We start from the raw sequence: 15,573 nt of genomic DNA, 5'->3' as shown, positions 1-15,573 counted from the left end.
GGGTAAAACAGTAACAACCAACCAACAAACAAAACATGATATGATGGCTAGAGAGTGAGGTAATGCCAGGGAAGGCAACCTTGAGGAGCTGACATGTGGCTGAACCAGGAATAACAAAAAGGAGATGGCCATGGGAAAGCTGGGGAAGGGGCTCCAGGCACAGGAGCAGCAAGGTAAGGAGTAGATTGGGCCTGCTTTAATGAGAGAAATGGCCAGAGGGCTTAGGAGAAGTCAAGACTGCATGGTGAAATCAGAGAGATTTGGTGGATCCAATGATATTGTGCAGGTAGCCCTTAAAGCTATGGATAGAAGTCTGGGTCTTATTCTAAATGATATGAAAAGCCATTAGTAGGTGTTTGTTCCTTTAATATTTTGAAGACTTTAAGCTAGAGCCTGGCTCCTCCAGACATAACTCCTGAACATAATTTACCTATAAACATTATGGAGAATTTCTCACTTCCTCCTCCACCTCCTGATTTTCCAGACCCTTGTTCCTCAGAGCACGAGTCAGGAGCAGCACTTAGGGAGCTTGTTAAAAGGCAGAATTACCAGGCCTGGCCCCATGGCGTAGTTGTTAAGTTCAGCATGCTCCGCTTCTGCAGACTGGGTTCGGTTCCCTGGTGCAGACCTACGCCACTCATCGGTGGCCATGCTGTGGTGGTGACCCACATAGAAAATAGAAGAATATTGGCACAGATGTTAGCTCAGGGTGAGTCTTCCTCATCAATCAATCAATCAATAAATAAAAACGTAGAATTACAGATCTCACCTCAGATATGCTGAGTCAAATTCTGAATTTCATCAAGATTTGCTGGGGGATTTCAATGCTCATTATAGTTTGAGAAGCATTGGTTTATACTTTTTAGAGGAGCCTTTGAGAAAGAGAAGTGGTTTTTTTTAAATTGGTTTTTATTTTCTTCCTGGGAGATACATATGCTCCCAAGATATAATGTGGCTTAGTGTTAACCATTCTGAGCAAGGTTCACCTCAGCGTAGTTGGTGGTTAGTAGTTAATGAGTTAGCTTACAAACTCTGAAATCAAACTTCCTAAATTCAAACCTCAACTCTACCTCATGTTATTTAAGTGAATTTCAGCAAGTTACTTAACCCCTCTGACCTTACCTTTCTTATGTGATAAAAACTGCACTTGAAACATAGGGATTCGATTTTATTATTATCACTGTTTTATAATTATATCATCATTATTTTATTATCATTATCATCATCATCGTCATCATTTTCTGTTCCTTTCTCCTGTATGACATTAGAAATGTTTACATTAGTTGGAGAATAACAGTATTAATGGAAAGCGTAAACCAGTTTTATTGAAAGTCACTATGCGATAAAATATAGGTGCTCGGATCTCATGTGACATTCATTTCTTCTTTGGAATGCCTTGCCATTTCCATGATTCAACTGTGACTTCTGTGCAAATGATTCCTTGGACTGATCTTTTTCAAGACCTTAGCTTCAGTCCCAGAGCTCCAATCGCCTGATAGACCCCGTATCTGAATTTTTTACCATCATCTTAGGTCCATCAATCTAAAGGTCCAACCTCAACCAAGCATCTCTCACCACAGCCTGGCTCCTCTTCCAGCTCTCCCTATTTCAGTCCAAGGAGCTTCATTTTCTCAGTCATGAGGCTCAAAAATTATATTCTTCCCTTTGTCTCTCAATGACTCCACCTACAGTCACATAATCACCAAATTCTCTAGCGAAATTCTTTAACCACTTTTGTCTAAGGACGAATTGTTTTAAATTTTCAACCCTTCAAAGACCAATATTTTTGTAAAATACAATAAAACGAATTACTATAAAATGAAACAAGAAAAAGTCAAAAAAATTACAAATGCAACATTTATTATTAAATGTATATGTGAAATTAATTTTAATAAATTCAATAAGTACAAATATAAAAAGAAAATATTAAGAAACCACGCTTATTTATTAAAAGTGGATATACAGGTGATTAACAGAGTTAACTGCTATTACATTCATAATTTGTGTTTTTCAGCAATTATAACTGAGTACAATAGCAATTCTCCATAAGAAACACCTATCTGAATATTTTGAAAGAACACTGTTCTTGTAGCTTTTAGAAGTTTTAATGTGCTCGTTGCTTGTTAACTCATCTAATCTGCCTCCAGAGGATAATGTATATTTAAACTCTTTCTGCGTTGTTTAATTTAAACAACACTCATGTTTGAAAAACCAATGTCATAGACAATATTTACGTGAATTTTTAAAAAAGACATTTTAAAGCAATTTCAGCCAGCTCAGGATGTTCAGTCTGAACTTTTACATGAAATGAAGAAAGTGATACTATATTTTCAAAATTAATCTTCAATCCTTCATCAATAATCTGTTCCAAAATTTGTTGTGTAACATTACAGTTAACTTGAAATTACATTTGATGAAAGAAATAGATCTGAATTCACAAATTTTCTATGCATGAATGTTCTTTTGTGAGAAAATAAAATTTAAATTGGACACAATTATGCAAGATTTTGGTGATAAATTTTCACAAACGTTCAGCATCGAAATTATCACCAACTATGGATAATTGTTAAGTGATGACATATGTCATAACAATTGGAGAAACTCTGTTCAGCCAAGCATCTAACTTTTGTGTTTGACCTTTGTTCATAAAAAACATTTTACGTTCCTTCTTTGAATGGAGGTATTGAAATCATTAAAAATATTGACGGTATCAGACAAATAAGTAAGTCTGGCTAATCCATATCTTTAAAATTTGAGATCAAGCTGGTTTCAAATTTTGCAGAAACAGTATGAGTTTGTTCTGCAGTTGAAATATTCAACAGATCATTTCTTCTTGATAACCGTAAACGTCAACCATTAAGATCAACATCCATATTATCACATAATAAAGACAGTAATATCCAAGAGATATGCATATAATCAAGACAGTAATATCCACATAATAAAGACAGTAATATCCAATATTAACCTTAGGTAATTCATAATTTTTACTATGTTGTTAAGAACACTGATTAGTTCAACTGATTGTTTTTCATAGTGAGACTTTCTCCATGAAGTAAGAAGTGACCTGCATTCTAGTGCAAGCTCTTTAATCTGGAGAACAACTCAAGCATATTTTCTTGTCATTACAAGTTCAGTATCAGAATGTACTACAATGCAAAACTTTAGTTTAAGGACCATATTTGTTGACAACGTAACCTTTCAGTATTTCACGTAGCTTTGAATTAGATGTATTTTTTTGTCAATGAAGACAAATAAAATTTTCCTTCATATTCACACCATCATGTGTAAATTGCACAAGAACTAGTCAAGTTATAGGGGAAGATATTTTGCTAGCTTTATTTGTTCTATGAGTTACTATTTCATACCACAGACTAACGTGCTATGGTATTATTGAAAAGTAATAACTGAACAACTGTCTTTGCTGAAAATTCACCCAACATTTGCAAGTAAACATCTCTGATATAGTCTTTCACTGATGTCTCAGCAATTGTATACGTTTGTTTTAGTCTTAGCAACCTGAAGTGATGTTTAATAAGGAGCCCACTAATACATGTGAAATTTTAAACCTGTTTCCATCAGCCTTTTAAATTCCATACTCTTTCTTTTGAAAAATCCTTTTGGTTTGAGCTTGTTTCTTCATGTTTTATATGTTACTGGACATACAGAACCACAAAACACCCCAAAGAGCCAAAGCAATCTCAAGTAAGAATAAAGCTGGAAGCATCACATTTCCTGACTTCAAACTATATTACAAAGTTATGGTGATAAAACAGTATGGTACTAGCACAAAAACAGACCTATAGACCAATGGAACAGAACAGAGAACCCAGAAGTAAACCCACGCATTTATGGTCAACTGAACCTGAACAAGGGAGCCAAGAACATACAATGGGGAAAAGATAGTATCTTCAAAAAATGATGTTGGGGAAACTGGATATCTAAATGCAAAAGAATGAAATTGGGCACCTATATCATACCATACACAAAAATCAGCTTCAAATAGATTGAAGACTTGAGCATAAAAGCTGATCCATGAAAGTCCTAGAAGCAAATATAGGGAAAAATCTTCTTGACATTAGTCTTGGCAATAAATTTTTGGATATGACAACAAAAGCATAAGCAACAAAAGCAAAAACAGACCAGTGAGATTACCTCACGCTAAAAAGTTACACAGCAGGGTCTGGCCTGGTGGTGCAGCAGTTAAGTTCACACGCTCTGCTTCGGTGGCCTAGGGTTCACCGGTTCGAATCCTGGGTGCGGACATGGCACAACTTGGCAAGCCATGCTGTGGTAGGCGTCCCACATATAAAGTAGAGGAAGATGGGCACGGATGTTAGCTCAGGGCCAGTCTTCCTCAGCAAAAAAGAGGAGGACTGGCAGCAGTTAGCTCAGGGCTAATCCTCCTTAAAAAAAAAAAAGTTACACAGCAAAGCAAACAATCAACAAAGTGCAAAGGCAATCTACAGAATGGGAAAAAATATTTGCAAACCGTATATTGACAAGTGGTTAATATCCAAAATATTCACTGGAGTGGGCTTTATGGTAGCCATTAAACAAATGAAAACAGTTCATTTAGAAAGGTAAGAAAGAACAAGCATGTGGTGGAGGCCACACGTGAACCCAAGGTTTCTCATCTCAAGTTCAGAGCTTCCTCCAATCAAGTCCACTCCTCGCTTGTTTTCTAAGAGTCTCTGATAAATGATCAATATACCATCTCTTCTTGCACACTTCCAGTAATGGAGAGCTCACCACCTAACTAGAAATCGTATTCCATATTGGCTGGTTGATGTTATTGAAAGATTCTTCATTTCAGAAAAAATAGATTTTAGGATTATCTCTGCAGCCTCCTCAAGGCTTCATGGTACTCAGCTTCCACACTGGTGTCCTGCCGTCCCTTCCACCTGCACTGTGAGATCACTCATGTCCACCACAATCCAGTTGTCCTTAAACTATGGGGCTGTCTCCTTTACAAAAACTACTGTCCAGTTCTCTGGCCACAAATCTCAGACAGGAAACTGAAGTCTATCCATGGAACTGAGTAAAGAAATAAGGCTACCAAATTCTTTGTATTCAGCCATTGCCCACTCTAGCCCTTGAAAAACCTCCTCTCCACCTCCTCTGGCCTTCCAGACTCTGGGCCTCCCTCCAAGCCCTTGTCTTTTCATCTTCCTCCTTTGTAGTCCTCATTAACTTTGACATTATTACACTAACTTGGCCCCAAAACTCTTTCTCACTAGAGTAAATTTTCCCAATTGGGAAAAAAAAGAAACAGAAAATTCCTGTGTGATTCCCTTCTTCTCTTTTCTTCCTCTTGGCTTTCAATTCCTACTCCTCTTTCTTCACTGCCTGGGCTTTCCTTCCATGAAGATTCCTCGTCTCCAGCTTTGTCTTCTTCCCTGGTTCCTAAATCCGACTTCTCTCACACACACCTGACACAGACACTCTTTCCTAACTTCTGTGCCTTTTCACTTTACTAACGAACCCACTCAAATATCTTCACATTCCAGTCTCCTCCCCTAAGGACATGGAGTTTTTCCTTCACCATTGTTTTGAGGGCACAGTCTGAGAAGCCAGGCTGAGGGCTCACAGACTGGGGAATGGGAAGACACTCAGCCATGATTGCTCCCTAACTGCTTCTCCCAGACAGTACCTGTCTGTTCACACTTCTGCCCATGATCTGCCCAAACTTTCATTCTGGATTATGGTTTTCTGGAGAAAAAAGACCTTGACTAGGCACTCTTTTGCATATCTGAAGGGATATACTTGGAAAGAGAGAGCAGCCTCATTCTATTGGGCTCCACTGTAGAGAACTAGAATGTATGGAATCCGTACACAGAGGGAGTTCTGTTCAGTGTAGTAAAGAACTTCTGGGCAGTCCAAGCAGACCAAAAATTCAGTGACTTTCCTTGGTAATGAGTGTTTATAGTGACATCATGACTTTACGGAAAACTGGAGTAAATCCTTATTTCTTAATGTCTAAGAAAACACTAAAATCCCTTTTGATGTTATTAAATGTTCTGTAAAATAACAAGTAAACTATGGCAAATTAAGTTTGGGGAAAATTGAGTTAAACAAAGTGAAAGAAATGTCTGTATTGCAGAAAATTTAATAGAGCCTTAATAAGGCAAAATGCCTTGTGAATCCCCCAAATGGAGACAGAGTATCCAGGGTTTCCCAAGCCTGGTTGACCAGGAAATCCTCTTTTCAAAAAAGTACTGGTTAACATTTCATGGGATACCAGTGTCTTGAAGATCAAAGGTCTGTGGTTCTCTGCATGTAAGAAGGACATGAATTTCAGGGGGGGGGAGCAGAGGGCAGGATGTTATAGACTAATTGTGTCCCCCCAAAATTCAGATGTTGAAGTCCTAACCCCTTGTGTGACTATATTTGGAGACAGTGCTTTTAAAGAGGTAATTTAGGTTAAACGAGGTCCAAAAGGGGGGGCCCTAATCGAATAGGACTTGTGGTTCTATTAGAAGAGGAAGAGACATCAGGTGTCATGCGCACAGAGAAAAGGCCACATGAGGACACAGTGAGAAGTCGGCTGTCTACAAGCCAAAGAGAGAGGCCTCAGGAGAAACCAGCCCTGCCGATACCTTGATCTTGAACTTCCAGCCTCCAGAACTGTGAGAAAATAAATTTCTCTCATTTAAATCACCCAGTCTCTGTTACTTTGTTATGGTAGTGCTAACACATTAATATATTCTCTAATTCTGTATTGCAGAAAATTTAATAGAGCCTTCAAGAAGATAAAATGCATTGTGAATCCCCCAAACAGAGATAGGGTATCCAGGGTTTCCAAAGTCTGGCTAACTCTGGGGTTACAGGTGTTCCCTTCCCCACAGAGCACAGTAGACGTGATTTTACTAGCAGGAACTATGAGGGGTGTGTGTGTGTGTGTGTGCGTGTGTGTGTGTGTAATCTAGATCCAGACAGTGTGAGGTCATCCAGGAGCAACATGAACCAACAGGAAAAAATAGCTGCTACTCTTTATTCACATCCTCTTGTCCCATGATTGGAACTCTTTAGCCTCAGTGATTCAAAGAAAATTGAATAGAACCAAAGCATGGGATCTCCGGATGTACTGACTCCCTGTTCCCCTGAGACGCAGGGAAGAAGGAAGGTGCTGCCAGACACAAGATCAAAAGGCAAATATCCAGATCTCTAGGTCACTGCGCCCCAATGCACAAAAGGGCATTATCACAGTGGGGGCTACATCCAAAGAACAAAGAAAAGAGGGAAAAGAAAAGAGCTGGAGTGTGAAGGAGCCACATAGGGAAGGGAGAAGAAGACAGACAAAAAGGCAGAGCTGGTCCAGCCAAATCTAGCCACTGACTTAAAAACTATCAAAAGAAGGCCTTGAGGATAGTGGATGGAGGATATGCTGGATGCCAAGAAGGAAGGAGCCTGGGAGTTGTGGGTGGGCTAGTACAGCAATTAGGAGGGAAAAACAGAATTAAGTAGTGAAGTTTCAACTTCTTCTTCCCCCCACCCCCATGTAATCCTCAGCTTTATTTTTCAGTTGTTCACATTAGTTGTCCAAGGAGGAATCTTTAACTTGAAGCACCAATCTAGAGTAACCTCACTAGATGTGGGGGAAGCAGAAAACACAAAGTGGAGAAGGGACTGTTATAGCATTGTACCTTAAATGGGAGGAGCAGAGGGGGACGCTTGTCACCTGACTCTCCATCATCCCCTCTCCCCACCGGGACCTTCCCTCTTTCCAGATGATCCTCACGCATGAAAATGCCATGCACTCTGACCCAGTGCTCCGCCGCCTCTGCCTATTCATTTGAAATATCAGCTGTCCTTCCTGACTGCTCCAATTCAGCCAGTTATACTTCTATTATTCCAATTTCCAATGCGTCTCCAAATCTACTTCTTAGATTTAGATTAAAAGGCAATACACCAGAGGATTACAAAGCATTGACTCTTAATCTTAAACTAGTCATTCGTTTAAGTCCCTATTGTCTCAGCTAAAAAACAGGGCAAGCAACCACAACTACCTCATAAGATTTTTCCAGATCGTAAATGAGATAATGCACACAGCAGGTGTAGCACTGTTCTAGCACGTAGTAAGTGCTCAAAATATGGTTAATTTTCTTATTATAACTTTCCCTTTCCCTACAACCATTATTCTCTACCTGGATTACTGTCCAGCCGTGGTCCTGGTTCTCCTATTTCCCTCCAGCTAACTGACCCAGGAACTCTTCATTCAGACACTGCTCCAATTCATTTCTCCCCCCCTTCTCTGACCTTCTAATGGGTCACCTTTCTCTTCCCTGTGGCATCCTAAATCCAAAGGGAAGAAATCCCCAATACTCTCAAACTTTTCTCTCTCATTTCATTTTTACGTTATGCAGCATTAATTCTATCCCGCCTTCCCTGGAGTGGAACCATGGTCATAGCAATCTTCTCTAACAGGCCTCAAGTTTTCCCTCCCTTGAGGGAATGTAAGGAGGAATAAACAAACTGCCCTCAGTCTAGAATGGACTTCCTTTTTATCCTCACAGGCTTCACCTTTCATCCCTGAAGGATCCTCCATAATTTGTGACTCGTGCAGCTTGGAAATTTCCTCTCCGTGTAAACAGTTGCCAAAACCCAAAGCAACCCACACCTGATCCCTTGACCTCACTTTTCCTCACCTTTTTGAATCCAAAAACCTTCATCTCCACCCATCCTTCATCTGCTTTATCTTTGGATACACCCTGTGGATCATTATCTCAGCTCCACCTCTGAGAAATTAAATCTGACACTCTGCCTACTAGTCACATAAACAAGTGTTCATATTCCCCACACCTACTATTACTACTAAGGCCATATTTTCCCTGAACTTTGACTTCTAAATTCCTAATTGCTCACACCTTGCATAGTCAATCAGAACCTTCTGGAACACTTGACTCTCTTCCAAGCACTCCTCAAGTCTCTGATGTACATACTTTCTATCTATAAAATCACTTTTTTTTCCATTTCTCACTCAGTGTTAAAACATATTTTGGGAGAAATATTCAGCATGATACTGATTGAACCTGCAGAAATCTAGTGCTGATTTTGTCTAGTGGTCATTAAATTTTATAGCCAAATTTTATAACAAAATTTTATATTTGTTGACTATCTGACATGCACCCATTGATGTCTGTGCCAAGCCTTCTCCATCTTCTCCAGCTTCCAGATCAACCCAATTCTTCCACTGCAAAAGGCAACCCCAGAGCTTAGCAGCCAGAGCTAGCTTTACAGGGGGTTACCCTTTACTTTCTTCCTCTTCCTTTGAAAATATCTCTGTCTCTACGTTCATCTACTCTTCTCCGTATCCTGTGTCAGAAGAAATGGTATTCACCTTGGGCTCTTAATTTTCTACTTTTCTATACTTCTCTAATTAGCCACCCTCTCTCATGTATCTTAAATTTCTTCTTATTCCTTTTAGTTTCAAGACATGCTCAGTCTATCCTAGACCTTGCTGAAGGCTTAGCTTCTTCCATCCCCCTCCTCTCTTCGACTATCAAACATCTAAAACAATTACAACCCTATCCTTCCACTTCCTCCTGAACATCCTTTGACCCCATTCCCACTCCTCTTTGCTAAAATTGCATTTTCAAACTGCAACAGACACCTCTTCTTGAAACATAATGGCTTTTTCTCAGTATTCATTCTCTTCAAACTTTCATAGCAAGCAATAAAACTTATAATTAACTCTCTTTTTAGGACGTTCACTTCCCTTCTTTTCTGAACTCAGCATAGTCTCCTCTGCTAATTGGTATCATGATCTTAGGAGGATTATTTAAATCCTCTGAGCCTCAACTTACTCACTGGTAAAATTAGGGAAGTAAAAATTCCTTCCTCAATGAGTTGTCATGAAGATCACATTCCATATCATTAGCTACCTTATATCAAGCTCTAATTGTGGTTTTCACACTCTGATAAACGTGTAAATACACACACCAAAGATTATATATATGTATAATCTCATTTAACACTCAAAACCAATCTGTGAGGTAAATATTATTTCTACGTCACAGCTAAGGAAACTAAAATATCCAGAGCTTAACCTATACACTCAAATTCACACAGTTAACATTTATTGAAAACAAGATTCCTAATAAGATCCATTGGACTCAATGTCCATATTCTTTACTACTAGATTATGTTGCTTCCCAAACAGATGTAAAAGTTGAAATTTTAGGGTGTCATGCAATGTCATTTATTATTAACTTATTATCTTTTGTAGATGCTGTGTTTGAGAACGTACAAAATTAAACCTGCCAAGCGCGCGACAGTAGAGCAGAGTCTATTGCCTTCCCCCAGCCGTACATGCGTACGTCCTTAAGCTCAATAGATAAACAACAGCCATTTGGACAACTGTGCTTGAACAATACAGTTTACAATCTGATGTCAGCAGGACTCTTGGCTCATAATTAATAATAATAACAATCACAATAACGGTTGCTTGCACTGCACTTTAGAATAGACTTTTACGTAAATGACTCCAATTACGTGAATTCTATTGCGTCTAGCAATAGGTTCCGCTTGACAGGGGATGAAACTAAGGCTCTCAGGTGGTTTCTGAGTCATTTGCCAACCATTTCAAGTTCTCCCCCTTCTGGTCCTCAAGGGACAAGGTAAGATCATACTCTGTATCCTCTCTGGTTGGGTCAGGCAACACAAGCGTGAGGGAAAGCGACAGTGGGATCACTTCTGAGATGGAATATTTCATTGCTGAAAAGGGAAATCCTGAAGAATGCATTTTTCACTTCACCTTGACAATGAACAATATTCCAGATAGTGACTACTCTGCCCAATGGGATCTGCTGAAGGCAATGCAACACCATCAGCTGATCACCATACATGTGTAGCTTGAGTCACAAATAAACTTGCATTCTTTTAAGTCACAGAAATCTTGGGATTATATGTTAATACAATACAACCAGGTCTTCTTGACTGATACAGGTTCATGGCACATAAATGACTTACCCAAGTTCACACAACTAGAAAATATCAATGCTTTCCTTTGAGCTTCATAAATGCTAAGGTCACTGTTGCTTCCATTAGGTCCCAGCTTGCTTCATAGGCTCAATACCTCAAAAATAAAACACTATTTTCCCAGGAGCCAAGATACAAATGTAAGTACAATCTGTCTGATTCGGTTTAATATCTTCCATTTTGGTGAAATAAAAAAAAGTTTGATATTTTCACTTATTTAATAACTAGGCCAAGCAGCCTGTACTTAATCTCTTCTGCTATTTGAAGTTTAGAATTCTAAGTAACAGTCACCACTTCTGGGGCAGATGGAAAAATACTTCTCACCTCAAATAATTAATTTGTTAGTTAGATTGGAAGTAGCAATTAAGTGACAAAGACTGCAACACCACCCAGGGTGTGACATTGTGCTTTCAGAGCCTCTTAGAGCCAATACTGACTCTGGATGACCTCACAGGAAAGGCGGAGAAACCAAGCATTGCCATATAAACATGACCCCTTCCTAGGGCTAATGCAGCTGTTGTGACAGCCCTGAGCAGCCTCTGTCATCTCCACCATGAAGATCGTTGGGGGTCTCCTTCTGCTCTGCACAGTGGCCCATTTCTGCAGCTGCTCAGGTGAGTTACGGGCAGATAGTGCCCAGCACAGCCATCAAGCTTGTTTTCCCAAGTAACCTCTCCTGGGATGTGAACAACTTAGCATGTAAGAAAAAGTACATTTAAAATGTACTGGTTTTATAGTAGAAAAAACCATGGCCTGGGAAGGGAGAATCTGATGGTCCTGGCTGGAGCTGGGGTCTAGTGTATTCCCTTTCAAGGATTTTTATTTCCATCTTTGGAGCAAAAATATGAATTAAATTCTTCACAAGTCTACCTTTTCATAATGACACTGGAAGTTGCCGGGGTTACTAGATACAATTCCTCAGTGCAAAGCTGCAGAAAAACTTGGATGTCTCTCCAATTCAATCCAGGAGAATCAAAATAAAACACAATTCTCCATGCCCAGGAGTCAGCAATTAGACTTTTATATGGTGAAAAATTACTTAAATAAGATTCTAACACTTGAAAAACATTCCGCTACATTCTTTTATATCAATTAGAAGTGAAAGAATATCAAAGATGGTGCTTCAAGCTCTTCGGAGTGGTGACTGCAATACTTCCTGTTGCTCTCTGACTTTGGCCCATGATCAAAGACATGATGAGCTCCAGAAGCATCCCTTGGGCAATAAAGGGAGGAAATTTGGATAATTATCTGGAATGAACCAAGGGCTTATCTAACCCATTGGCCATTTGGCTTCCTCAGCAAATAGCTGGAATTTTGTGTAAGGGTGGGATGTGGGCTGAGACTCATTGCCAGAGGAACTACAGGGTCTTGATCTATAGAACCAAATTTATGTTAATTAATGAGAATTCAAGATTTTGCTTGATTTGTAACATTTCCATCTGTATCTATCTTTCAGAAGCTGCTAGTCTGTCTTTAACAACAGTGAGTATATTGAATTACATTTTAATTTCGTTTCCTATTGACTGTCATTTAGTCAACAAATACTTATGAAATACATATGTAGGATTAATTCAGTATCTTTAGCAGGGTAAAAGGGGAAGGCAGACACAGATGAAGAAATTGCCTCCAGAGGCAGTTGAAGAAATATACATGTAAATCACAATAGCCTAAAAAAAATATTCCAGAGTTAAAGGAGAGAGAGATGACTTCCAGCTGAGAGGTTGGTGAAGTCTCCATGGAAGGGACAACATGTGAGAGGCAGGACGAATTTACTTGGTTAATTTCACAGGCTCTGGCTTCAAATCCCAGCCCCACTACTCACTAGCTTTTACATTTTACAACTTATGTACAACTATATATACAAATTCTCTCTCTTCGAGCCTAAATTTCCCTCATCTGTAAAGAGTAGAACCTATCCTATTCAACTGTTCCAAAGATTAAACAAAGAAAATTCATGTTAGATTTAAGTTTAATGCCTGGTATAGAAATGATCAGGAAATGTTAACTGTACTAGTAATAATAGAAGTCGTGCTGGTAGTACTAGCATGTGTCATAGTAGTAATATTATTACTAGTAGAAGTGGACATAGCAGCATCAGAATAGCTGTCTGAACTGGGACTGCCAGGATGGTATTTTGCTTCCAGTGCAATAGAGGCCAGGATAGCCTAGCATGGGGGCTAAGAGAAAAGCAGGCCATTCTCTTGTGTCTGCCACAGGTGGACTGCAGCATTTACAAGAAGTACCCAGTGGTGGCCATCCCCTGCCCCATCACATACCTGCCTGTTTGTGGTTCTGACTACATCACCTATGGGAATGAATGCCATTTGTGTACTGAGAGCTTGTGAGTACATTATGGGAAGAAAAAAGAAGCTGAAGCCAGCGTCCTCCTCTGCAATCCTCTCTTCTTTCCATGAGCCTGGCTTAACTCTCCATAGGCTGTACTTATTCCCACCCAGAAGCAGCTGGTAGAGACCGAAAACTGAATGCCTCATAGTCACACCAGGGTTGGGCCACCTGCTCTGCCAGCTTAGACTGATCCCTCCATGACAGAATCTCCAATTACTGTCTGTCAATTGAGAGAGTGCAATAAGACCATGAGTTTTCAAATCAGCATCTTAGGAGCCCAGAATTTCTGTATAGGCAAGTTGGGAGTCACCGAAGAGATTTAAAGGGATCGTTCGGAGTAGTCTCTAACTTCAAGTTCAGCTTTTGCCTGTCTTAATTAGTAGGGTTCCACACAAGGTCTTATTTGAAGGAAGGGTCCTGAACCCTACAAAAAAAATCATTGCAAACTACTACCTGACTTCTAGAAGACTCAATGCCACAATACAGCTTGATTCTTAAGCAAGCTCTGGCTAGAGGGCCTCTATCCTCCTCAATTTCCTAGAAGCTCTAAAAATCTGTGGCCTTAGAGGGATAGGAAGGACTAGGCTCCCACAAAGATTTTTTTTTCTTTTATCTAAAATAAATGGATGCAATTTGTCAGTACTTGGACCAGAATCACATGGATGTGTTTTGTTTAAATTTTTTTTTTTTTGACCTGCACAGTGTTTTTCAAGACAATATAACTAGGCAGATATCACTTCTCTGGTGAAAAATAGGCAGCTTATCATTTCTTGTCTTACACCAAGTCCACTTTGCTCATTGTTATTTCAGAGAATAACTTCTTTTTCACAAAAAAGAAGGAACTTTCATTTCACAAAAGGGAAGATTATCTAACATGCACACACACTGGGCCCTTGGTCTAGAGCTAACTTGTGTTCAAGGACACTGAAGGGGAGTATGGCAGAAGTTCTCCTCACTAATGCAGGATCCAGCTTCATCACAGGCCTGGTTGACCAGGAAAGGCTGAGGAGCAGGCTGCCTGAACCTCCCTTGCCAGAAACCCTTCTTCTTTGTTGTCTTCAGATACTGGGTGGTGGGCCTAGGCTCTGGGATCGTGGAAGCAGCAGGTTTGGCAGAAGGATTACTGGACTAGGGAGGTTCTGCTTCTGCCTCTGCCAGAAACTGCCTGAGCAAGGACGTTCCTTTTCAGCGACTCAATTTCCTCATCCGTAAAATGAGAGTCTGCCTCATAATCTCGATAGTTCCCTTCAGCTCTATTATTATATAAAGTTTCCTCTTGTGTTAATGAGTCTTTGTTAACTGTGTCTTCCTGTAGGAAAAGCAATGGGAAGATTCAGTTTCTTCATGAAGGAAGATGTTAACTTCTCCATAGACATGGATACAGAGTGATGATACCCTCGTTGTCATCTTCATCATCCCAGGCGCCAGCTGCCTTTTCCCTCATGTTGGCTGAGGTTCTGTGAGGGGGGCAGGGACAGATTTGGAGTCATCTTCATTGAGTGGAGAAGGTTGTTGTGCTCTTCTTCAAACTCATGCCTCACTGACTGACTGGCATTTTTGTTTTTGCACCTCAATAAAATATTCTCCCCAGAGAGTTTATCTTTACTTTTGCTTGTTTTTGTTTCTTAGATCAGGGTGTATTATCTCAGTTTACAAAGAAAACTGAGGAGCATATAAATCTTGTTGTTCAGGAGAATGTTTTGTATGAGGAATACCAAGTGGCTTCCAAGAAACACATGCATGCACACACACAAATACACACACACATGCACACACACAGCAATACCAATGAATCCCTCACCCTCTCCTGGAGTCTTTACTTTCCTTAATCCTAACTACCCCTGGGAACTAGTCTATGGATCATACTGGTCCTTTAGGTTGATCTCTTCCAAAGTTCCTTAAAAGGGGACTTCCTTCATTGCAACATGTCATCCCCAGAGGGGAGATTTTCCTGCCCATTTCTTTCTACAAGCATGGCAAAATTTCTCTTCTCTTGCCTCTCCCCTTGCTACCCTCCTGCTGTAGCCTTAACAGAACATCCCTGATACTGATACTACATTGCTTTAGATCCTTTCTAAGATTTGCCATTCATCCCTGTAAAATGTAGATACCAAGAAAACATTGACAGTCTTGGTAAATTGTACATTTTTGTTTTAAATACAGAGATACATTATTCATTCTTAATGATGGAGCGAGAGTTCCTTCTATAGAGGATGCTCACGTGACCACAATACTTTGGGGCTGCTT

At 39.8% G+C, this 15,573-nt stretch overlaps 1 protein-coding gene across 3 annotated transcripts; it reads left to right on the top strand.

Moving 5' to 3' along the window:
- The first annotated feature begins 77 nt into the window (after positions 1-77).
- Positions 78-14,931, top strand: SPINK7 (serine peptidase inhibitor Kazal type 7). 3 transcript variants are annotated; one of them, XM_070233042.1, is made up of 7 exons: positions 83-173; positions 10,229-10,619; positions 11,050-11,120; positions 11,435-11,594; positions 12,437-12,462; positions 13,197-13,321; positions 14,642-14,931. In XM_070233042.1, the coding sequence occupies exons 4-7, from the start codon at positions 11,534-11,536 to the stop codon at positions 14,685-14,687; spliced, it is 258 nt and encodes an 85-aa protein (XP_070089143.1). In that variant the 5' UTR covers positions 83-173; positions 10,229-10,619; positions 11,050-11,120; positions 11,435-11,533; the 3' UTR covers positions 14,688-14,931. The 3 variants fall into 3 exon arrangements, with proteins under 3 accessions (XP_003362918.1, XP_070089143.1, XP_070089142.1); XM_070233041.1 differs by having other exon boundaries at positions 11,050-11,594; XM_003362870.3 differs by lacking the exons at positions 10,229-10,619; positions 11,050-11,120 and having other exon boundaries at positions 78-173; positions 11,395-11,594.
- Positions 14,932-15,573: the final 642 nt, after the last annotated feature.

This window comes from Equus caballus, chromosome 14, assembly GCF_041296265.1.
Source record: "Equus caballus isolate H_3958 breed thoroughbred chromosome 14, TB-T2T, whole genome shotgun sequence".
Taxonomy (NCBI): domain Eukaryota; kingdom Metazoa; phylum Chordata; class Mammalia; order Perissodactyla; family Equidae; genus Equus; species Equus caballus.
The sequence above is the reverse complement of the archived record's forward strand: the minus strand, read 5'-3'. Positions and strand labels throughout refer to the sequence as shown.

Bases quoted from the DNA above. Each gene is read 5' to 3' on its own strand.
- SPINK7 (XM_003362870.3), top strand. From the start codon at position 11,534: ATGAAGATCGTTGGGGGTCTCCTTCTGCTCTGCACAGTGGCCCATTTC. The intron at 11,595-12,436 runs GTGAGTTACGGG...TCTATCTTTCAG, and splicing joins CCATTTCTGCAGCTGCTCAG to AAGCTGCTAGTCTGTCTTTA. The intron at 13,322-14,641 runs GTGAGTACATTA...GTCTTCCTGTAG, and splicing joins CATTTGTGTACTGAGAGCTT to GAAAAGCAATGGGAAGATTC.